Raw genomic sequence first — 25,647 nt, 5'->3', positions numbered from 1 at the left:
ATATCATCATTCATACAAGGTATAAACAACTTAATTTAATTTTTCAGGTTTTGTCACTTAAACTAAGAAATCTAATACCACTATCAAGGTAGAACAATTGGGTATGGACCTACCACAACATTAGTCTACAACAATAAGTCACCTATAGAATTAGTTCACCAACTACCTTCCAAGTACTGTGCCCCTCCAATACTAGGTTAGAGACTAAGTCTCCGACCTGATATTTTACTCGATCTGTCACTTTATATTCGTGTGTCTCGACTTTGCCTACACATGGATCCCATATAAAACCTAGAGGAAACAATTGGAAAAAAAAAAAAAAACCCACTCAAAAGCCAACTTACCTACTGAAGGGTTTTAGCTAAGCTCTTGAAGCACCGTAACGTATATCCACATAATGAAATATTCTAATTTTGAAAACAACTTACTCCCCTCTAGTTTCTATGTATCATAGCTAAGACATGTATCTAACTCATATGTGTATAGCTTAACAACTTTCAACTTATAATTTATTAGCTTGAACAATTTAAACATCATATATCTTTACAATATGAGTAACTTAAGCATCATACAACTTTATAACTCATTCAACTACAACATATCTCATATGTTATACAACTTATTCATTAATCAACTTACAACTTAACAACATGAATATTATTACATAATGTATCAACTCACAACATACAAATTCATCATCCATACAACTTATTTATCATTATTCAACTATTAAAACAACTTAAACAACAACTTTTGATCATGCAACTAACGCCCGACGCCACACAGGACGCCCAACACCATTGAGGAAGAAGGTTCCTTGTCTCACCCATGTTCGGTGCTAAACTACACGCATTTGACATGGTTAAGACAGAGTCTCCCACCCTTTCGCACCTGGCGTGACAAAACCCATGTCTGACTCCAATCAAGCAAAGGACCTCTACTTGACTCACGTCTAACATCACTCCATTAGCACTTGATGCGAATCCAAGTAGAAACGAGTCTCTCTCCTCATACTCGACGCCATTGAAAATATGCCTGAGAGTTATACAGAACACAATTTTGGCCTGAATCACCTAAAAATAAGCAACCCAGCGACGTGCATTGCAACATATAACATTTATCCAAAATTTTACTTTTATTTTAATATATTTATGTTGATATAATATACAAATAATATCCATTTTTTTCTTTTATTTTGATGTATTTGGAGGGAGTTTTGCTAAAATATTAATTCGTTAAAATGCATTATTTTCATGCATTAACGGAAAATATATTTGTTTGTTATAATTATTAGAATATTTTTATCCATAAATCTTCTTTTATTTTGATATCTTGTAGTTGAAAGGGAGAATAATAATTTGAAATAAAATCAAGTGCTCGGAATTATTTTTTCTTTTTTCTTTTTTCTTCAGGAACTTTGTACAAACAGTCGCCTGGATTTGCAATCTCACAATACATTGGGTCAGCCCAATTACCCAGCCCAAATATTCAAAGCAAAAACTAATGAAGACAAATTCATATGATAATGAATGAAACTGAACTACACTTAATAACAGATAAACAAGATTTATTCACACATGCGTACATACAACAAAGCCTCATGCAACTTCACTTCAAGAGGCTAAGAAACATAAAAGAACTGCTCGTGTATGAAACAAAAAAGTAACTAAAAATGTCATGTATCACTCCAGTTATCATCATCTTCACCATCATCACTCGCAACAACCTGAAAGTTTTTCCATTATGGATGCTAATTAGATATAAAATGCAGACATAAATACAGAAGGAAAAAAGAGTAATAGATAAACGAGGAGTGACCAATACCTGACGGATTGCATTAGCCTTCTCCAAAATTGCTGTAACTTTAACGTTTGCAGTGGGACCAGTGGCATCATTTGACTTTCCTGTTATTGTGGGCCTAAGGTTGAAGGCCTGCACCAACAAATAAATGACAACACAAAGCAAAGTTAACTACTATAATCATTAGTACTTTGTTTACAGATTAATTTTGCAAAATCAAGTTCAGGATTGACATGGTCTACACTCCAATGTCAATTTTTGTCATTTGGAGGACTAACTTGATGTGAAATTTTAAGTATTTAATGGCCATTTTGATGCATTTTTAATGAAGCACAAACTTAATTACAATTAAACCTATCTAGGACCAAAATGTTTGTGGAAAATGCTAACCAATGTCCTTGGGATATTGATTAAAGAATCAAAATAGAAAGTTTTTATTAATAATACATCTGCATGTTCTTCCGTGTAACTTTATTGTAGTTTTCAATAAAACCTTTCTACATATTGATTTCTTAACAAATGTCCTAAGGGCGTTGGTTAGCAAGACCCAATATTTATTTACCCCAAAATAGTTGAGATTATAACAAGCCTACATACTTTTGTTCTGATTTGATATAGGAAATCTTCTCTTTCATCTGTCTCCTTTTCCATTCTCAACTGGTTTGCTTCCTTCTGACCCTTCAACTTCTGCTGATCCAGCTGCAGGAAACTCTAAACAAGATAAAAACATTGTAAGATTCCAACATCCACCATGGTTGCATAAATACAATGATCAAGAGAAAGGTATGACCAAATGTTACCTTGTCCTTCAGCTTATATATAATGTTGTCATAAGATACGTGACCATCGTGATTAATTTGTATTTGCTCAACCTGGGTCAGGCTTGGTTGCTGGAAGATAGTAGAATCTGGAAGACTGAGATCATTAATATGTTCAGCATCCTCAGACATACAATGCTGTGTCCCATTTGTCATATCTAATAACTCTGGTTTTGAGACCCGCCATTGAGTTGGAGGAAGAGGAGGAGGAGGTGGTGGTGTAGCCTCTGCATGACTGTGTGACATAACAGCATTAGTGCATTTGGAATGCTTTTTACTTTCTTTCTCAAGTGCAGGATTAACATTATCATAACTTGGAAAATCAAGTAATGGCCCGGATAAAGAATGTTCCACACCATTTGTCGTACATGTACTGTTTCCACCTTTTACAATGTTCTCTTCATTGGACACAGATTCAGTTGAGGACCTTCTGTCTGGAGAATCATGTACTCCTTGGTCACTGCTTTCAGGACTTTCATCAGATTCCCACTGATCTGAATTATAGTCAGAGCGAGGGCTTCGACAATCATCTGATATGTATGGAGATGATCTGCAGAATGTGTCATCATCATCAGAGTGAGAAACTGAATCATCCCCTGGAACGGAAGGTTCAGGGACCAACTGAAAAGAAGGAAACATTTCCTTTATGCTTTCATGACGATTACTACCATCAGGAAATTTCAGTTTTAGTTTGGAGGTCTCTAGTCCACTGACAGGTTGGAAGGATATTTTCATATGTTCAAGGGGAGGTGAAGGAGGAAGTGACTTTATAGGATATCCAAAACCAACTTTCTCCTTGAAGGTAGTTGTCTCAGGAAGTGACTGTCCTACAGTGCTATTCTGTTCACTCTGCTCCAATATAACAGATTTCAGAGAATTATAATGTCCAGATTTTTCATCAAAAGAAACTTTGCGCTGAAAGCTATTTATTAATAATCTACGACTAAGTCCGAACACACGGGATGCATTTTCACCATCTCCCTGGTTGGATTCAGTATTGTCCTTCTTGTCAGGGGCCGCTGGGAGAACACTTCCAGGTGCAGTTACCCTGATATCCCCTAAACTGCTCCTCTCAGTTTGACCAAATCCATTACTCAGCTGAGAACTGCCAGTGGTCTTTTCCGAGATACAAGCTTGGTCATCATTGTGGCCTGATGTTAAGAATTTAGAACTAGGTTCCTTTAGAATCTGTTCTTCAACAGCTTCTGATGATTCCCGTTCCTCTTTATAACCATTGTTCTTTTGCAATGAATTGTGACGTGAACCGTCATCTATTTCACTTTTTGTGCTCATAGACCCTTGACTTAAAGAAGTTGACTTGCTAAAGTCAGGAGGTTTTGATGGCTCGAGTCCTAATAATCCACCATTAGTCCAGAACCTAACTGGGTGATCAGCCAAAGACTCCCTACGAGTTTCATCATATCTGTTGATCTTACCGGCTTCTTCATTTGGTAAATTAGTGCTTTTGGAACCAGAAAATGATACATCAGTCTCAATTGGTGCTGATAGTGTATCAGTAACAGCAGAAGAACCAATGAAGGTATCAGTGCATACTGAGTGATCCAAAACAGAATTTCCATGTGAGTGAGGAACCTGTTTACAGGTAGGAGTCTTGGAGGGATGAGATTCAGCTATGTTCTTGGCTATTTCTTTGCTTACAGAAACATCTGAAGGACTCACAGATGCCAAATTAGATGCAAGTGGCTCTGATGTGAGAGGAGGAATTTCTTGCAATGAGTCGGGCAAATTACTGAACATTTCTTTGTTTAAGGAAACTGTGTCTCTGGTCATTTCTTCACTGCAAGGAACATCTGATGGATTCTCAGGTCCCAAATTAGAAGTGTGTGGCTCTGATGTGAGTGGAGGAATTTCTTGCAATGTGCTGGGCAAATTACTGAACATTTCTTTGTTTAAGGAATCGGTGTCTCTGGTCAGTTCTTCCCTACAAGGAACATTTGACGGACTCTCAGGTCCCAAATTAGATGCATGTGGCTCTAATGTGAGAGAACGAATTTCTTGCAACGAGTCAGGAAAATTCCTGAACGCTTCTTCATGAAAGCAAACAGTGTCTCTGGTCATTTCTTCATCATAAGGAACATCTGATGGACTAACTGGTACCAAATTAGATGCATGTGGCTCTGATGTGAGAGGAGGAATATCTTGTGGCGAGTCAGGCAAATCCCTGAATGTTTCTTTGTTTGAGGAAGCAATGTCTCTCGTCAAAATTTCACTCTCAAGAACATCTGAAGGACTTGCAGAACCCAAGTTAGATGTATCTGGCTTTGATACAAGATCAAGAACATGATTTTCTTCCAGTGAGTCAGCTAAATCCTTGGCTGTTTCTTTATTTGAGGGAACAGTATATTCTTTCTGGGAAACGACATCTGATAAAGTATTGTTCAATAAATTAGGAGGAGCTTCAGTAACTCCATTTTCAATCATTCCATGAGTGACACGTGAACTGAACTGCTGCACCTCTCGTTTTGTTATATAATCAATATCATTTTCAGATTCTGATTCAATGGTGTTGAGAGCATCCTCGTAATTATCAGGTTCACTATCAATATCATCAATTTGAACCCTGTTGGAGACTGGTTTCAGGTTGCTTTCTTCTTTAAATAGGATATGATTGTAGTCAATGTTTGTTAAGGTAACAGCCTCATTCGCATGCATATTTGAGTCATGCTTTTCCACAAGCCTCTCTGGAGCTTTATCTCTATCACAGATTTGACTCTTAGATTCCACTATCTCTTCCTTTTCATCCCAAGTAACACCAGATGAACTAGAGGCGACTTTCTTTTCCAACGAATTGTGTGAAATACTATCATCTATAAGAGGAGACACCGATGGCAGAGTATCAGTTTTCTGTGTCAACCTTGGAGAGGATGGTTCCTTATAATCTGGCTCATCAGATTGCATAGAATTACTTGGATGGAAAATACATTCAATGTAGCCAGCACCAGATTTTGAATCAAAAGAATTTGAATAATGTTCCCGATCTGATTTCAATGTCATATCTATGGTGGAGGCAGTTCGCGAAGAAGAAGTCCGCCCATTGATAGTGGAAGAAATAGATTGCATTCTGGGTAGTCAATACATTATGTAAGTGTTGATTTTGAATTAATAACTAGTATAGTATTCAATAGACATATATAAGATGTAATACCTGCCACTACTGCTATGCATCTGTTCACCCCTCAAACTTTCTCCATTCCTTCTAGATGACCGTTTCTTCTGTCCAACATTTTTCGTATAAGCACCAAGAAATTGTTTGCAAAGAAATCAATGCATGCATATGACAGGAATGAAACGGGATTAAAAATAATATTCCCACCGAAATGCTAGGATCATTGTAATACCTTGCTTTTACGGGATTTTCTTGCTTTTTCGGTCTTCTCAGAGTAAGATTCGTCCAAATCTGCAGATGATCTTTTAAAGAAGGTTGGATCTGAATATCTCCTGTAACAAGATCCTGGGCCACCAGTATCAAATCTGAATGACACATGGAATATTTCATTAATCAATACAGGCCACTCAATTTAAGCAGGGTTAATTGACAGTACTCAACACTTTGAAAGCCAGAGAGAGATGGCAAATAGGACAAGTACAAGATCCAGGGATGCCAGTCCAAATTTGAACAAGACTGTAATTTTTTTATCATCTAGACCTTGAAAACTAGTCGAATCTGTAGTACCTAACTAATATTTCTTTTCTCAAACAGAAAGACGAAACACAGGGGAAGGAAATTTCAACATACTTATCAAGCAAGTGCACGCGAGGAGGGTCACGACATTCTTCATATGAATCCATAATAAAGTGAGGCAAGTCATTGTAAATGAAATGATTCCGAGCAGGTTTTATGCGTGGATGCCATTCACAACCTGAAAGGAAACTGGTTTTCATTAAGGACTCGTATAATCTTTGAACACTGAAACCATGATCATTAAATAATGTAGTATTCCATAATTTAAAATAAAAGATATGTATATATGCTATCTAAAAAGTGCATAAATCTAGCTTAATGCCACTTGACTGCAATCAGATTAAAAATAATCAGAGATAACTGTCTAAATAGCATATGTTACGAGTTTGTGTTTTAGCATCTTTCACAGACCTGCTTCCATGCCAAAAAAATCACAATGCACACACAAATAAGCCATACAATACCTTGACTCATTTAACATGTTGAACAATTGAAGACAGTATTGATTTGCATTCTCTGACATTAATTAGGATGTATTAAATTTTATTTTTTTTTGGTTCCCACAGGTATCCTTCATTTGGAGGCAATCTTATTTGAGGTACTATCGAGCACTAAATGTAGACACTTCTCCCAATAGAATTCGAACCTTGGTTCACCATGTTGTGGAGGATTAACTCCTTTCACTAGACCCAACCTCTGTTGGTAGTTATTATGTATTAATTTAAAACATAACACTGTCTCTTTGTCCAAATTTTATTTTAAGATAAATGTTTTGGTGGGCCACAGGTGCATATCTTAGACATAGCCTCTCCTATTGCAGGTGTAAAGCTGAATACATCTACCCTCTCCTGACACCATTAGGCTGCCTTTATATATATTTGGGAGAAAATTCCCTTCAAATAAAATTTGGTAAAGATACACCCCCCATAAAGTAAAATAAAATAATTATCTTTCTAAAGCAATAACATTCAGAAAGGAAATAATGTCTTCTGAATCAAAAAAAAAAAATAACATTTCCAGTAAATCTTCATAGAATGATATCATTGCCTAAAAGAACCATACCAGCTGTGTAAGCTAAATGTATGTGGCTTGTTTGTGCCAATACAGCCTTCTCCAAGGCAGGTAGTGCAGCTTCAATGTTTTGAACGCGAACCATCAATCTATGACTCCTGGAAGCTGTTGTCATTACTTGCTCCTGCAGACCATGAAAAACATCTGCTGCAAAACTACATTTTCAAAAAAAGTTTCATCACTTATGAATATGAATACAAATAACAGAAGGAAAACTATAACTACTAAGAATAAATTGCATTCATCACATGAATATTAAACAAGGTTTCAACATGTACAGAATTGTGTCACAACTATCAGTAACTGCTTAATTATTTATACTTAAATAATGGGGCACACACCAAGCACGTAAACAGATAGTGGAATAGGATGAAAGTACACAGGCATTGGAGAGATTAAATTGAATGCAACACAAGAAACCATTATTTATTTTAGCATTATAACTTTTCATGATTTATTTTAAGAAATATGCAAACATAATTCAGGATATTTTCCGAAACAACAAACATAGACCTTAAGCAAGGCTTGAGCTTTACATTAAGCAAAACTAACAATAATTATTACCTATTTGAGTGCTACTTCCCACAGAAGAAATACGTGTTCAATTGGGGTTCAACAAAATATGATTTTGAAGAAAGAAGACAGAGATCCCTCATTCATTCTGCTTTATTATTAAAAATTACACAATCAAATTGCTTTGAGGTCCAACTTTGCCAACAAACTCTACAAATACAGGAGCTTAAAATTTAACTTTTCGCCCAATTTCATCAAAACTTCAACCGAAATATATTCGGTTTTTTGAATTGTTACTCAAATCAAAATAAGTAAAGAGTTAGACAGAGGGGAGAGGAAGGTGGTATATATCCGTAATGGAGGTCCAAAAACTACGAAAATTCCACAATGGCATTCAGACTAGTCATATTCCTTCTACTGCGTGGACTATATCAACACTTGTTTTGCCGAAGAATGATTTTCGGAATTAGTTTAGCTTAAAGAAAAAACATATGGAAGAAAGAACCAAGAGTTAGCTCACAAAGTTAGAGCAAGAAAGCATTTTTAGACAAATTCACTTCTCGAAACCACTGCTCCTTGTAAACCACCCCAAGTCTAAGAAACCAAATGAATTAGAGTGATTATCCAAAGAGCAACCAAGGTCGAGCTGTACACAACCTATAAGACTCTACACAAGCTCAACCGAAACCAAAAGTCAAAGAGCATTTTGTCACCTTCTCGATTGAAACTTGGCCCAAAAACCAAAAAAATTAACAAACATCAATTCCAACGGCCAACTATCTTTCTCACTAAACAAAAACCACCCTTAATTCGTTACAACTAAAACCAACGTTTTCTGGAACCCCTAACCCCATTAAAGCCTCGAAGCTTCAGAAATTAGCAACCCCATTTCCCAAACAGCTCCCATAAGGATAAAAATTCAAATTGCACCAATATAAACATACCCAAATAGAAGAAAAAAAATGATATTGAAAGAAAACATACTCAGCAAGATCACCAAGTTGCCTTAAGATCCCAACAAGACCAGCCACAGCTACACCATCTAACACAGCTTTAGGGTCCTCCCTGTTTGTCTCTCTGTACAACTCAGGCTGCCCCAAACCAAACTCATTCCTCATCTGCAACCTCACCAGAGGCATCTTCTTCTCAGACAGTGAAAACCCAAAAAAAACTTCTTTTTGCCTCTTCTATTTACCCCCTTCCAGCAAATAACTCCTCCGCTTATGAAACCAGTGAATGTGTGTGTGGAACGGGAAGCATTAAATGAACGAATTAAGAGAGAGAAATCAAAACCAAGAAAAAAATGGTTTTTTTATTTTTATTTTTTGAGAGAGAAATTAGGTGGGTGGTGTGTGGATTGGAGCAGCTTAACTGCCAAAGAGAAGCGACGAAGAGTGAGAAAGCAGGTTAAGTGTACGGATCGGTGAGGTAAGGGAGAAGAAGGACATTGCCAACTCTGCAAGCCATTCTTGAACGGAAATCATTGTCTGAGAAAACATGGGGGACCAACGAGATTACCAAAATACCCTCTTTATTTCGTTAAATGCCTTACGTGTCCGGAAAGTGTTGCTGCTGAAATTACTTGTTTGGGTCTCTCAAGTGTGACCAAACTGTGACCTGTGGCTCCGAACCTTCGACGTGGGTACCACAACCTTTTTGGGCTTCAGTCAAATTGGTAAAATCGCATAAGGTTTAATGGTCATGTTATGTTAAATTTACAACATCAATCCATTAGAAGAAATCATGGTTGGATAATGTTGCTCTACACTCCCTTCTTAACATGTTAAAATAATGTATGGTATACTTTATGAGTGTAGATTAGTCTTAATTTTTCATAGATTATATTTATGAAAAAAAAAAATAGATGCTATAATAGTGTAATTAATGGAAAATCCATTTTCTCATCACCCCCAAGGTTAGACATAAACCGGAACACATTCAATTTTGTTTTTGAAATTTCATTGGGTCAACTTGTGAAAGATTTTTTTCTTCTTCTTTTGATAACTGAAGGAAAAATATTTTTGATAATAGTGAGTGAGGAGTAGAATTGTACAGTTCGTTTTCTGGAACAGATAACGCGAGATAGTGATGTTTATGAACGTAAAAATACGGTGCTTGGGGGTGACAATTACGGATAGAATGGTCTCTGATGTCTCAATTTCAAGGATTTAATGCTAAGATCTGCAATTTGTTTTATGTGTAGCTAGATCTTTAATTAGGTACAATGGAAAATTTTGTCAGAATTTTATTATATTGGGAAATTGATGGATTTCAATTTTCAAGTGTACCTAGATAGCCATTCATAAATGAATCATAAGAAAATGGTTGAAGCTATTTACTTGAGCTGCTAACTGCGTGTTATTACACTCTGTAATCTTTTCCTGCTCGCTAATTAATTCGGTCCTAATGATGGGGAGAGAGAGTATGGGCATACTTAAATCTGAGTACAAAATTGGTATTTTTTGCAGAAAATACAAATTGAATGAGAAATTAAAGTATAAGAAACGGGAAAAAGAAAGTGATAGAAAGAGATTTGTCATTAATAACAGTAGGGGGCAAAAAAATTCGTGTGTCCTTTGTCATACATCATAAATGTACATGATAAGGAAATATTTTTTTTTGTGAAGTTGTTAAGCTAAAGTAGCCAATAAATAAAATTGTAATCCACGTTTTTTTATACTATTTGTCTCGTAATGTAGTGTAGTTTTAAATGTACGATGAAATACACCAAAAGCTAGATATTTTGATATATGTATGATTTACGTATCTGAGAGGTAAAAGGGGAACACATAATAATGATAACCTATTTTTTTGTGAGTCTTTAATTGGACATTATAGTCAAAATATTCATTCTAAAAAAAACACTATCCGTGAAGCAGTGTTAAGTAGTAACAAATAGAATAACTGGAAATTCTCACCAAATTGTCTACAAATAAAATATGATCAACAGTCTCTTTCGCTGAGTCCGTAAGGGTTGACAAACAAATGTTGTGGTTAAACAAACGTTTGGTGAAAGGTTTGACTTGGAACAGTCATCTAGAATCTTTATTGGCTTTCACTTCACCCAAAACAAATGCCATTTGTTTATAATTATTACTACAAAAATGGTCACTACTATAATATTATATTATTTCCGGGTCATTGTACTGAATCTGAAATCTTTGAGAGAGCTACATTTTCTTCATTTGAGTTTCTTGACATTGTTTCAACAAAGTGTACACTGATCGGGCGGGTCCAAACTCACCATTTATCAAATACATTTTTTATTGCATGCGATACACGTATGGTGTACAAATTAATATTAAATTGTTTTATCCTATTTGATTAAATTATTTATAAAAATATTAACTGATTTTTAAATTTTTAATATAATAACTATTTTTAATTTTTATATGTGTTCATAAATATATAATAAAAACAACTCATTTTCAATAAAAGTCTACTTCAATTAGTTGAGTATAAATTATGAATCATAGTAAACTTCTAGTAATAAGTATGATTCTGATAGAAAAAACAAATAAATTATTTTAGTAAAGTAAATAATAATTATTCTAATACACAATACCTATTTTAACACGTAATTAAATCCTAGCTTTGTTGTTGTTTTTTAACTGTCACTTATTTCCACTTATTAGTTATTTTAAGTTTTTAAGATGATATTATTTCCACGTAATTTTATCCTCATCTCATAGAAAAAAAATAACATTAATTAGTATTTTAATTAATAAAAGAGATAATTATAGAAAAAATAAGTAAAATAAATTAAGAATATATTAGAAAATTTGGAAAGACTTTCAATATATGATTGTATTCTTAATCGAGCATATATAAAATCTTTAAACAACATGTAAACAATAATAATTAATAACACAAGATTCATTATTGTATGTAAAGAAAAACTTTGTTAATAGAAATAAATTTCTCATTTTAGTGCAAATAAAAAAATATTATGATTCGATAAAAACATAGAATAAAAAAAATGCATTGATGATTTACTGGAATCAATTTCATCTTTTAAATAGCATAATCATTTGGTATGAAGTATTATTTCATATTTTTAGTGAGAGTTTAATAACTATATATTTTTTATGTAAAAGAATTTATACAAATAAAAAGATTTTGTTGGTGTAATTTTTAAAGTTATTATTGTAAAAGTTAAATATATATATATATATATAATAATTTATGATTGTAGTAAATGATATACAACTGTTTTATTTTGTTTTTTATTCTTCTAGCAAACTTAAAATGGTGATACTCATGTGTGGTTGATTATGATTTGTATATAAGTCAGCATTATTATATAGCAACAGAATTCCAACAAAGTGCCACAACGGTACTCTGGTGCCAAATCCGAAGCTGCCATTAGCTGCGTAGTGGAAAGTTCACGCTGTTGCACTTGCGTCACAGTAATCAATGTAGACAGGCATCGCGCATAATTAGTTCTCCAATTTGTTTAATTTTCACAATATTCAAAAGGATAGTACTACTTACAGTATATAGTATTTTAATTTCTCTCTGTTATTTATCATAAATCAGATCGTTCAAGGTGTTAACATGTCTTTAGGCATCTTTGGCCATAATTAAAGGGTTCATGACTGCTCAATGCAATTAATTATATATTCATCCAAATGACCTACACCTACTCCTTTCCCTGCAAATGAATTAAATGTAGTTGGAAGGCTTCAGGTTTCCATTCCTTTTCTGTCTCCTCTTTTAATTAATGTGTCATTGCTTTGTTGTTTAATTTGTTAAAAATACAGCACCACATTGAAAGTAAGACGACCGTGCTATCCTAAACAAGAATGAGATTTATGAATTCCAGCAGCTCGTTAAATGGGTTGAACTATCGATTTGCATCCGGTATGATGGTTTGTTTGGTTGTATGTATTGTGTTATACGGTCGAGTTACAACAAATTATTGGATTGATTAGCTAAAAATTCAGTTTAAATCAGATTATTGTGATCGATTGTGGGTTGAACTCTTTATTTTGCTTAAAGTCTAACCTGGTCAAATTCGTATGGAAGTCCTTGATGAGAATTATGCAAGAATGCAACTGTCTATGAATTGAAACTATTTTAGAACATAAAAAGAGAGAAAGGATAGTTATCGATGGGAAAGATATTAAAGATTGTTAATTGTGATACGTGACACTAGAAAGTAACCAATAGTGTCTCTCACTCCAATCAATAAATGTGATCTAAATCAAAAACATTCAACATTACAATGTCATTCCTCCCTATTATTGCATCTTCTCCCTTGCATATTAGAAAACTTTGCCATCCAACAACTTGAAGCGATAATCCATTATTTTTCACTCTTTACAATGACACACGCTCCCATAGTCACATTAAACAACTCAAAACAAGCTTTCAATGAAGGGGTTCTGTCAAAACAACCTTTCATCGAAGGAGTTTCAATGCCCACTATGCTGCATTTTTCAAGGTTTGTTAAAACGGGACAAACATTTTTCACTCAAATAAAACTCATTGTATCCCATTTGACTTATCCTTAAATCCAAACAGACCTTCACCTAGGCTATCCAAACAATATTTTGTCGAAACAATTTCCAATTTGTTGTCAGTGGATTTTCTATTGATGAGAATATAAACTCTCTAAATCTCTCCTAAGGAAAACTAAAATTAGATGATAAAAGATTTTACTTATCTTTATTTTTCTCCTTTCTTAAAAATTAAACAAAGCAACAACAAAAACTTTTAAAAAATAAAATCCGCGCTTTCCCTCTCCTTCACTCCCCCTTAACTAACACTATGTAAATGGAAGAAAATAAATCCACTAATAAAATTTTGGACTTTTCACATGTATTTTATATAATATAGAGTAGGTATCAATTTACTCCAAAAATAAAATTTCATAAAGTTTCTTTATTCAATTATTAATGATATATGTTAAATTTTAATAATTCAAATGTTAAATAAATTTTTTTATTAAATAGATTAAATCAATCAATTTTTACAAAATTTGAAAATTATTTATACTTTGACACATAAATTCAAATTAAAGTATAATATATTTTTATAAACATACATTAATTTTAATTTATATAACAAAATATTAAATAATTTTCAAAAATTACAAATAACTATAGATTCAATCTATTCGATAAAAATTTTAATTCGTTAAAATTTAATACATATTGAGTATCGAATATAGTTACTCTATTAAGAGTAACTCTTTGAAATAACTTCATCCTCACCCTTTTATACATGTGATAATTTTATTTATGATAAAATTAGGTATTAATACTAGAGGAGCCAACCATTTCACTGTACATAACTCAATAATTGTAGTCCAAATTATTAGTCTCGGAAACTTACATCCTAATTTTTTCTATAGATAAAAAAAATGTAACTCATTGATTTTATTAATATAATATTTATTCTTATATTTTTTGACAAATACATAATTTATTTATAATTTATGCCACCTGTAAAACCTAGTATAGTGATAGATAGTAGCAATCTCTCTCTGTTTTTTTTAAATGATATATAAATGAAATCATTTTTTTTAAAAAGAGAGAATATAGTGTATGCACTGATAATTAATTTTTTTTTCACATTATTATCCGATTAAAAATTATCATGTATATAAATTTTTAAAATTATACAAAAAAAAAAATATTTTAAATTCACATGTAACCATTATTTGTTTTTTCTCTAAAACTACACAAATATAAATTTTGTAACAAATGTAGTATTATTTTGGTTCTAAATTGCGACTGGTAGGTGTTTTAAATTCAACTAATTTTACTAAGGAGGGTTGAGTGCTTCATTGGTAAAAACAAATAGCGACAATAATAATAATAATAATAATAATAATAATAATAATAATAAAGTTTTAGATTAAATTTATTGGTAGCTTTTAGATTCAACTGACGGGTTACCTTTTCCATCTTGTAATATAGACAGTTGCACACAATATTCTCTCCCTTTAAAGTTCAAAATAGATATATAAAATAAATCTACTTATACAATTTTGAGCTTTTACACGAATTTTATACAAGAGATTAATAATCTTGTTCAAGATATAATCAGTAATAATATGATTGTCTTTTTTAAGTATAAATTCAAATTGTATTTCATTACTTTAGATGTGGAATGAACTACTTTGTGTTATCTAACCCAGATTTAGCTGTGATATAATAGAATTTTTTTTTTCCTTTTCTTCTTGGCACTTTTTAACTTTTGTCATCTACTACGTACAAAACTCGATATAATTGAAAAATAGTACTCCACATCTTATATATATATATTTTAAAATGATATATAAAATGAATTAAATCTAAAATTATGTTTATTTATTTGTAAACTACAAGTATTCTTGACCAAAAAATAACAATAATGATTTTGCTTTAGTTGAAAACATTCACAACATAGTGAAACAAGCTAGTTTTTCTAGCGTAAATTTTTTCCATATACAAAATTGAAATATGAAATCTTACTCCTATAGAAATATATAAGGCATATATACACCTTTGTAAACCTTGAAAAAGGAAAGTGCTTTGTTCTTATTGTAAACCTTGAAGAAACAAATACGAGATTAGGTTGCATCATAGTATGTCACAATTTGCTTTCATAGTAGTAGTCTTTATCATCACACATTATTTTTCTTTTATTTTACAATAATTTAAAAACAAATTATTCTTTAATGATTGATAGCTACTATTATTATAATTATTATTGTAAAGATAATTTAGTGAGTAATATAATTAATTATTATTTAGCAAATTTTTGGATCACCATTTTTTTTTGGTAAAACATGTTTAATTATTTTATATGTAAATATTTTATGTTTTTGAACACCCCACTCACAAACGACCGTTGGCAGCAGAAAATTAAAGAACTATCTCGACATAAAACTTTGGAAATCCCTTTGCAACGGAATTTTATAAATATTGAAAAGAATTATGGTTATATTATCCATACGTAGGAAAATAAGGTGAGACATTTGACTTGTTGATTTTTGTTTGTTAGTTTATGTCTTCAAATAGGATTCCAAGTGAAGTCTGTTAAAAGTTGAATATTTTTTTTTATAAACAAAATAAATTAATAAATGAAAGGTTGAATAAAAAGGGCAGACAGAGATAACAGTTTCACATGATATCCACGTGAGCTACTTGCACATTCCAAAAATAAAGATAAGGGCAATCAGATGATGGGATCAAGGTACCTTCCTTCACCTTTTCTCTATAAAATAATGAAGTCCTAGATCATGTCAGTAAACTAAATTAATATGCGATGTTAATTTGTAAATTTTTTTTTCAAAAAATAATTATTATATTTTATTTTAATTATGTCTCGATTAAATTAATAAGCCACTAGGAGTTGCATCGCAAATAATTTAGAGTTTGGTTAGCTTGCAAGCTATGGTAGATTCAAACACAGGAAAGAGGATTTTCTCCAAACTATTCCATTAATTCCTCCAAAAGTTTCTAACAAACCTCCATCCTCCGTAGGTGAATACGTCACCGACGGAAGACACTGGAATTCATTCTGTATAGAACACGGTAAATCGAGTTATTTACAATTTAAATTTCTTCAAGTTGATATGCATGTAATAATAGGCGAAATTAGAGGATGAACCAAATAACAAGGGCTATTTATATAAAATATTGTCGGGATCTCCACTCTCTAATTGTGACACTAATTATGCCTAATCTCCAATTTTTAGTAGTGGTATTAATTTCATCAATATGCACGTGTAGTTAACGGGATAATCTAACTATCTGTTCAAGTAATTATGGTGATACATATTTTAGTGTAGATATTTTTGGGTACTTTCAACCACATATCTCTCACAATGTTTTTTTTTTTGTTTTTTTTTTCGTTTTATTTATATCACTATAAGTTTTATGATCCAAATTTCTTTCTCTTTAAAACAATCATTCACTTCATTATTTTTATCTTTTATTTTAAAAACACATAAAGACATAAAATGTCTCTATTAATAATAAATAATGTTTAACTAACAAATATAAGCGTAGATTAATTTTTAATTATCAATTTTAAAATATTAGATAAATTATGTCTATAAAATAAATATAATAAATAAAATACTCCTTAAACTTTTGGATATCTTGTCCATTCAAATATCACCTATTGAGACGGTTACATCATTACAAAGTTAAATATAAAAATATTAAAATAAAGATAAAATTTAATTTGTAACATATGTATCGTTAAAATTGTTCTCTAATTCGAATTAGGACATCACTAATGATAACTAAGTTTTACCCTTAAAACAACTGTAACAAGAGATAATGCGTTGTGTGAAATTAAATTTCTCAATATTAATTGGTTTTCGTAAAACAAAAATAAAAAAAGGTTCCCATTATAGGCTCTCTAAGTAGTTGAACAGCAAAAGTGCTAATTGGATGTTAGACACAAAACTTATATGAAATTAATGCAACCATGTTACATTTCAAAGCTAAAGTAGTTGTTAAATTAAGATATTTCATAGGACTTTAATGCATAATAGAATTGTAATACGCATATTATTTTAAGTTCAAATTTTATATCATCATTATAATTTTGATGATAATATATATATATATATATATATATATATATATATATATATATATATATATATATATATAAGTTGGTAAAGGATTTATAGAGTTTGCAAAGGTCATTGTCTAAACCTATGCGATTAATAAAAAGAGGGAAAAAACATTAAAATTATACATGTTATTTATTTTATATATAACGAAATCGTTAAAGGTGAAATTCAATACTGCATGCCTTATTTTCCTTAAAAAAAAAGTCCAACTTTTATTCGGTAATATTCACGGAAAAAGGTGAAATTCAATATTGATTTTTCTCTTTAAATAATTATGACTATTGAAAAATGATATTCGAATTTCGCAAGTTAATATTTTAATGTTGAAAGAAATGCTATAAAGCGCTAATCGCAACCCAATGACATGCAAGCCATATAAGACCCAATTCTCCGTTGTGGTGTCATATATAATCATTATTAGGAAATAGTTAGTGTAGTAACCCAATTTCGTCAGGAAAATGTCAATTTTGTTTAAGAAAAAATAGCAAAAAAGGTATGTACAAGAAAGAATAAAAAAGACAAAATATGGAAGTCAAATGTAACACCTCATTTTTTATATTTTTACGGAGGGTAATTTAGTAATTTTAATATGATTTTAGAAGCCCAGAACGGGCCGTTCCAACCATCCAAAAAGACTTATAAATTCTAGCCCAGAACGGGCTGTTCCCAGAAACTGGAACGGCCCGTTCCCAAACTGGAACGGGACATTCCAACCTTAAAAAAGGACCTGTAATTTTTAGCCCAGAATGGGCCGTTCTCGAACTATCAAAATACCTAAAAATTTTAGTCCAGAACGGGCCGTTCTGAAATTGGAACAGCCCGTTCCGAAAATGGCCGTTGTGAATAAAATTGCAACCCCGGAACGGGCCGTTCCGGATTTAGAACGGGCCGTTCCGGTCCCTCCTGAAAGTCTATAAATAACGGTCCTTCCCCTTCTCAAAGGGCACCTACACACACATCTCCAACTTGGACCAGAGGGAACCTAAAGGAAGAAACCAACAAGTTACCGCTACCGTAGCAAAGAATTGTGAGTATATTAAACTCATTTCTTTTATTTATTTTTATATCTGTCAGTAGTCCTTATTTAAATTCAAAATGTGATTAAATATCAAAATAAAGTGTTACAATATTTAATGTAAATATCTGAAATTATTGTATAAAAAATTTTATTGGAGGAATGGTTAATTAGATGTGACATCTTTTTAACTTTTGAATTTAAAGTACAAGTTGTGACAGCTTATCTTTAAATTTTTCCTCCAAAAACAAAAATGTTTAACCAAGAAATTTTTTTACATCATAACATCTCTAGCAATAATTATAATTAAAATTTTATTGAATTGACTTTGGTGTACACCTTAGTCAATTTTATATTTTTAGGTGAATGAGCTAAGACAGTTCAAGAATCCTATATTTAACAAAAATAAAATTTAATTAAAAATATGAACACACAAATATTTTCTACCAAAGAACTACGTGACTCTGATTCTTCATTACAATGAAGATACGTAGGAGCAAGGACTAAATCTTGTCGAGCCAAAAAATAAAAAAAATATATTATCCTCCTTTTTATATAACAATAATAATTTTAACCTTTTTTTCAATGCATAATTTAAATTAGTTAAATAAAATATATTTGATAATTTTAGTGAGATAAATATTTTATAAATTATAAATAATTAGTTTAATTAATTAAAGGTAATCGTCTTAGGACGAACGTTGTGAGGTGCTAATACCTTCCTCACACGTAATCGACTCTCGAACTCAAAAGTTTGGTTTTCGTAGACTATTTTCTACTTTATGGTTTTTCCAATGTTTTTCCGTAAAAAATAACATTGGTGGCGACTCCTCTTTTTCAATTTATTTTTCGCCTTCCCGTCGCGACCAATGTTGCTACAGTTAGCCTTTCTTATAGAGTTAGTTATTTTGTTATGCTCAGTTTTCATTTAAGTTTATGGTTCTGGTTCATGTATGCAGGATATATATTACATGCACGTAAATACCTGACTCTTTATATACACCTAGCTAATGAATTCAATCAACAAGAATAATTTGCTTCAATATATGAATAATAAGAACAAAGTTTGTAAGGTGGTAATTAAGAAATAAAAAATAATATTATTAAATCAAACATTTAAAAATGTTATATCTTCTTTTAAAAAAATAATTAATGAAAGTTATTAAATAATTTTTAATTTATAACCCGAATGCAATAGTTAAGTGAAACAGCACAAATGTTACCCATTGTACAAGCAAATCGTCTTTGATTGAATAATAAGAAGAAGAAAAGAACTTAATCAACTGATGGAAAGGATGCGCTTGTCCCTTGAAGGATTTGCTTGTCCCTTAAAACTGGACACATTATTTGACTTCTTTGACTCTCATTATAACAACCTTTCTGAGAGCAAAGTTAATTAACGGACACTGAAGGTCAATAATGAAGAGTGTTGATTGACTCCTATATATGGTACATATTTTTGGCCCACTAAAGGGTTAGAAAATTGATAAATCGTTTATAAATAAATTTCTTTTGAAAGATTATAAAGGTAAGAAATTATTTAATTATATTTATGAATGAAAAGTCATTGTTTGTAAATTTATAAATTTGGGTTCAAGTTTTCTTGGATTACTATGATATAGGTGTAAAATTTTCATTAACTTTATCGGTAGTTAAATACTACAAAAAAAAAAAAAAAACTTGACTATCCCGTTTCAATTTGGACCAACATAATGCTGGTTTATTTAATACAATAAGGATGATTATTTGGAGGTTTAATTGAGTGAAGAATTTAAAATTATTGATGAAATTTTGACATCTTTATAATTTTTTTAATATTTTAAATACTTAAAATAAACAAGTTCAATATATTGAAATTTTTTTAATATTTTCCTTATTTAATAGTTTTTGAATCTTAAAATTAAGAAGAAGAAAAAAAACTAAAGCTACAATTTGTCACTTATATTTGTCCACCCATCAGTGTTTGTTTGTTAAGTGTAACAATTAAGCCAATAGAGCACATTAAGTGTGTAAATAACATACCCCCCAAAAATGGTATAACATTAATTCACCAAAAAAATAAAAACATACCCATGCTCCATGTGATTTATAAGTGGATTCACGTGGTATAACAATTCAATTTTCACTATAAGAAATGTTACATATAGTGACATACAAAAAATGTCACTATAGATATAATATATGTAGGTATATGTCTATTTGACATATAATTACACACAATTTTAGTGTTGATTTTGAATAAGATTTAATAACATATTTTGTGTATTACTATAGTCTATACCTACATTTTTTAATAATATACCAACATATATTATAGTTATTGTGTGGATAAAAGTAATTTTTAGTGACATGTATAGTGTCACTATTGGGTGTGTGTCACTATATGACAAATTTCTTGTAGTGTTTCATAAATAAAATAAAATAAAAAATAATTAAAACTCTATGGAAAACTATAAATTGTTTTTAAATAGTTTTTTGTAATTACAAAAGGGAGTTTATATATGAAACGAGGGTTTTAGTGAAAATAAACTCTACTTTAATGCGTGAATTTTTGTCTCCATCGGATTAATAAACTCTTTATTCATTTAAATAAGTATATTAGATCTAAATTTAATACTTTTTTGTTTTGTTTATTTCTCGGAGTCTTTGTTTCGTAAAAAAAAAAAAATGTGGGTTGAGGAGCAAGGATCTCAAGGAGAGGGTCGCAACTTTGCTTCCTTGCCTTCACATGAATGTTTTTCATGTAAGAAGAAAATGAATTACCTTGCTCCTGAGTGTAGATCAAATTGTGGGCAGTGAAATTGGTATTCATCTTCCTAAGTTTTCAAGATTTTATATTTGTTTACTTGCATGTTTTCCAAAGACAATTTTTATTTTGTTGATTGAGTATATGATTGATAGGTCTAGATGTACCAACTTAATTGAGATATCTATGGTCTTATAGTGATACCTACTTACCTAGTGCATTGTTGGCTTTCATGATCAAGTTTTTTTTTTTCTTTTGTTGATTGAGTGGTTGTTCTATTTTATTTTATTTTATTTTATTTTTCTAATATGTTGGTACCTTGGATATTTGATGAGTCAATGGTAAATATCATTCTAGTTGAGAGTATTTAGTGTCAGACGCTTGAATCAAATTGTTCCATCTATTTACATGTATTCTTAGTTAGATTACACTCATTGAGATCAAGTTTTTAAGGTCATCCTACATGTATAATTGCATTAAAATATGAGAAGCATTGCATAGCATAATTATTGTACGTCTTGAAATGTAGTTGATTTATAATGTGATGTTTAATTATATATATAATTGTTATGTTTGTTGTTGTTTGAGTGTGTTAATAAATTATAAATTGTGTTCAAAAGAATGTTACTAATTAACTCTTTTCTACTTTGTATTATAATTTTTCTTTGTAATGTTATCTTACCTAATTATTTTGGGATTGGCGTCTAATTGTAATGATGCATGTTGATTATGATTTTTAGATGAAGATGAAACTGCAACAATACAGTCAAATATGCATCAAGATGTTGAAAACTAATTACAATTGCATGATTATGATTTTGTTTATTGTTTTCATGCGTAGGAATTTTTTGTTATAAGGAAAACTTGTTACTGATGTTTCTATCTGAGTGCAATTTATTGTTGTTGATAAAGATATGAAATTGAAAAATTTATTTGTAGTTTTTAACTTGTACCTTTTTATTTACTATAGTTTATCTACTTTATTATGACAATGGCTAGGGTGGTTCACTTTAACAAGTGATTTTTATTGTGCCACAATTATTAATCGTTAGATGTCTCTCATCTACACAATTATATCATGTATCCTCTTCACATGATGTTTTCTTCTTCTCCCTCTCCTTTCCCATCTCCATCTATTTTCAGGTTTAAGGCATGAAATACCTTGTTAAATATTTATTTGCCTTTTGCTCCTACAACCCTCGATGCCCTGCAACGCCTCATAGTGGAGTTGAAACCCACAAGGCTTGCTGTCCCTCTACCAACCAACACATTTTATCAAACCCTAAATCCTAAACCTGTAATACTTGTGCGCCTCATGGTATAGCTGAAATGGTGTTCGGGGCCCAAATGCATCATTGAAGCACGAGGCATGTGCCAAGTTTCCTTACCAACAATGTCATTGTCGGGATGTTCTCCGGCAAGGTTTTTGTGAGGCTGATGCTACCCGCACGAACGTGCCGTCGTGAAGGAAAAGGTCGACGTTAAAGCGTCTAGGGTGTGGTTCTAGTGGCTACGAAGTCGAGGTTGAGTCTCGTTAGTGTTCGGCAACAAGCTTACATGTTAAACGCTTAGTAAATAAATCTGTAGGAATAATCTCCCAATTGTAATTTTCAAACTTAAAGTGAAATACCAAGTATCAATAATAAAATGAGAATTTCTATACATGGTACCTTTAATTATTGAGGGGTTTTGGTACTGTTGATGATATATTGCTAATGTGTATTTATGTGTCATTATTTAAAGTTCATGTCAGTTTTAATTTTTTATTTATTTAAAATCCACGTCAGTTATATGATTAACTAAAATTCACATTTTTTAATTTTTTTTTCGTATCTTTCTGGCTTCTTTCTCGTTTCGTGAAGATATATAGGAAAAATGAAAACAGAATTTGTGGACGTACCCCTTTGCGAGCGAGAACAAATATCTATGTTTTTTAATTTTTTTTTTTCGTATCTTTTTGGCTTCTTTCTCGCTTCGTGAAGATATACGGGAAAAATGAAAACAGAATTTGTGAACGTACCCCTTTGCGAGCGAGAACAAATATCTGATAGAGAACGATTCTTCTCATATAGAAAGAAAGCGCTAGTTTAGTTTTACCGGATTTCTGAGTACTGGATTTAGGCAGCTAGTTTCTAATGCTGTCCTGGTTTTTCTCCTCCGCTTCCGAGTTTTTCCCTCTTTTTTTTTTTCCGGTTATCTCTCACGTTGGATTCAATTCCGGGAGTATTCATGGATGGTGCTTGATGTTGCTGTGAATGATTTTGCATATATAAATCACTTTTTAATTTATAATTGTTTAAACTTTATTTATTTCATCATTTCCACACTTGTTTTTGTGGATTTTTGTGATTTTGAGAATGAGACATTAGGGTTAATAAACTTATGATCTTTTAATCATTTTTTCATCTATTTCATTAAGTGCAAGGACAAATCAAAGTCGTTGATTCTATTACAAAACGTAGCTCCGAGGAGAGAACAATAAACCAGGCTACGGATCTTTGATTCTAATTTGATTCTTTCCAACAAGGTTTGAATGATTTGTTTATATTCTATAATACGCTCATGATGATGTCTGTTCCTTAAGATTTCAACGTAAATGCCCAAAATCATTCTGGAATACTCTAGCATACAGTGATAGATACTCGACTTCTGCATGTAATCTCTACATGCATCGTGTTTTATTCAATTGTTACATGAATCATATTTTTTTTGGGCGTCCTTGATTCTCAAAAACAAGTGTGGATATGATGAAATAAATAAAATTTAAATTAAAAAGTGATTTATATATGCAAAATCATTCACAGCAACATCAAGCACCATCCATAAATACTCCCGGAATTGAATCCAACGTGAGAGATAAGAAGGGAAAAACTAGGAAGCGGAGGGGAAAAACCAGGACGACATTAGAAGCTAGTTGCCTAAATCCAGTACTCAGAAATCCGGTAAAACTAAACTAGTGCTTTCTTTCTATACGAGAAGAATCGTTCTCTATCAGATATTTGTTCTCGCTCGCGAAGGGGTACGTCCACAAATTCTGTTTTCATTTTTCCCGTATATCTTTACGAAGCGAGAAAGAAGTCAGAGAGATACGAAAAAAAAATTAAAAAACGTAAAACCATATAACTGACGTGGATTTTAAATAAATAAAAACTTAAAAATAACATGAATTTTAAATAATGACACATAAATACACATAAGTTACACATCATCAACAGTACCAAAACCCTTCTTTTATAGAGGGTTCAGTAGTAATGCCCTAATAAAATAGTGTTTCATGCTAAATCAAGGTGAACTAGCTACATTTTCACTCTTAATTCAATTACGCCACATTGACAGCAAGTAAACCAACATTTGCATTTGTCATTAAGACCCTTTTTGATGTGTACACTTTAGTATGTTTTCCTCTTTTCTTTTTTTTCTTTTTTTCTCTTGTGAACCTTCTAAAATTCGTTGGAAGTTATAAAGTGTATTAATGTATATGCTTTGCAGTGAGCTTTTGAGTGAGGGACATTGAGAAACTGAGAAAGAAGGAGAGAGAAGGATCTAGCGGAGAGGATGCATGGTATAATTATGTGGATGAGATGAATCTTATGATGAATAATATTGGCTCACCATATACCACCTATTAAAGTGGTTTACCTTAGAAATTGTCTAAAAAATAACATAAAAATGATTAAAAAATAAAAATCATAGTTCATTAAAATAGTAAAGGTAAAAATGAAAAGAAAAAAAGCCCAACTAATTACAAACTATAAACTATCTAAAACAACTTATAATTTATAAATTAGTAAAATATAATTTGGTCAAATAAACTAGTTGTATAGGCCGAACTAACTCATAATATATATATATGACTTGTATCTATTTTTTTTCTTGATTCTACTTTACTATAATATATAGGTTGTGTCAATTATTTATTTTATAAGTACTAGTTTTAGGCAACACACAAATAAGTTTCACGCATGCATTGAATTTTTTTTATCATTGGGAAAATAAAAACAAAAGCAAAACAAAATTACAATCTTAAAAAGAAAATTCCAAAAGCATCATCACGCAGAAGTTGCTCATTTGAGCTTGGCAAGAATGTAAAAATTCAAAGGAGGTAGTTGAAGAAGCTCCCTTTTTTTTCAACCAATCTGCGCATTGATTGGTCTCCCTAAATGCAAGAGCCAACGAAAGTGTCCAAGGTAAAGATTTAAAAATTTGAATCTTAATTCCTGATAACTATCACATATGGATGTATTTGAATGTCATCCAATGACAATAGCTCAAGTACAATTAAAACATCATATTCACAAATAACTTGAGTATAATCAGCTTCTCACGTGAGTATAATCTCCACTATTCCATGTTGTGGAGATTGCCAAGAAACATGGATTGGTGGCTTGTACTCCTAGG

General features: G+C 31.4%; 1 protein-coding gene across 2 annotated transcripts; it reads right to left on the bottom strand.

The window, feature by feature from the left end:
* Positions 1–1,364: 1,364 nt before the first annotated feature.
* WAVE2 (SCAR family protein) lies at positions 1,365–9,382 on the bottom strand. 2 transcript variants are annotated; one of them, XM_020380871.3, is made up of 9 exons: positions 8,890–9,382; positions 7,384–7,547; positions 6,376–6,499; positions 5,978–6,110; positions 5,785–5,852; positions 2,601–5,700; positions 2,398–2,511; positions 1,825–1,932; positions 1,365–1,726 (listed from the first exon to the last, which is right to left on the bottom strand). In XM_020380871.3, the coding sequence occupies exons 1-9, from the start codon at positions 9,042–9,044 to the stop codon at positions 1,676–1,678; spliced, it is 4,017 nt and encodes a 1,338-aa protein (XP_020236460.2). In that variant the 5' UTR covers positions 9,045–9,382; the 3' UTR covers positions 1,365–1,675. The 2 variants fall into 2 exon arrangements, with proteins under 2 accessions (XP_020236460.2, XP_020236461.2); XM_020380872.3 differs by having other exon boundaries at positions 5,785–5,849.
* Between the last annotated feature and the right edge of the window lie 16,265 nt (positions 9,383–25,647).

The sequence above is a fragment of the Cajanus cajan genome, chromosome 2 (genome assembly GCF_000230855.2).
Source record: "Cajanus cajan strain Asha chromosome 2, NIPB_CcT2T_4, whole genome shotgun sequence".
NCBI lineage: Eukaryota > Viridiplantae > Streptophyta > Magnoliopsida > Fabales > Fabaceae > Cajanus > Cajanus cajan.
This window is presented reverse-complemented; position numbering and strand designations above follow the sequence as displayed.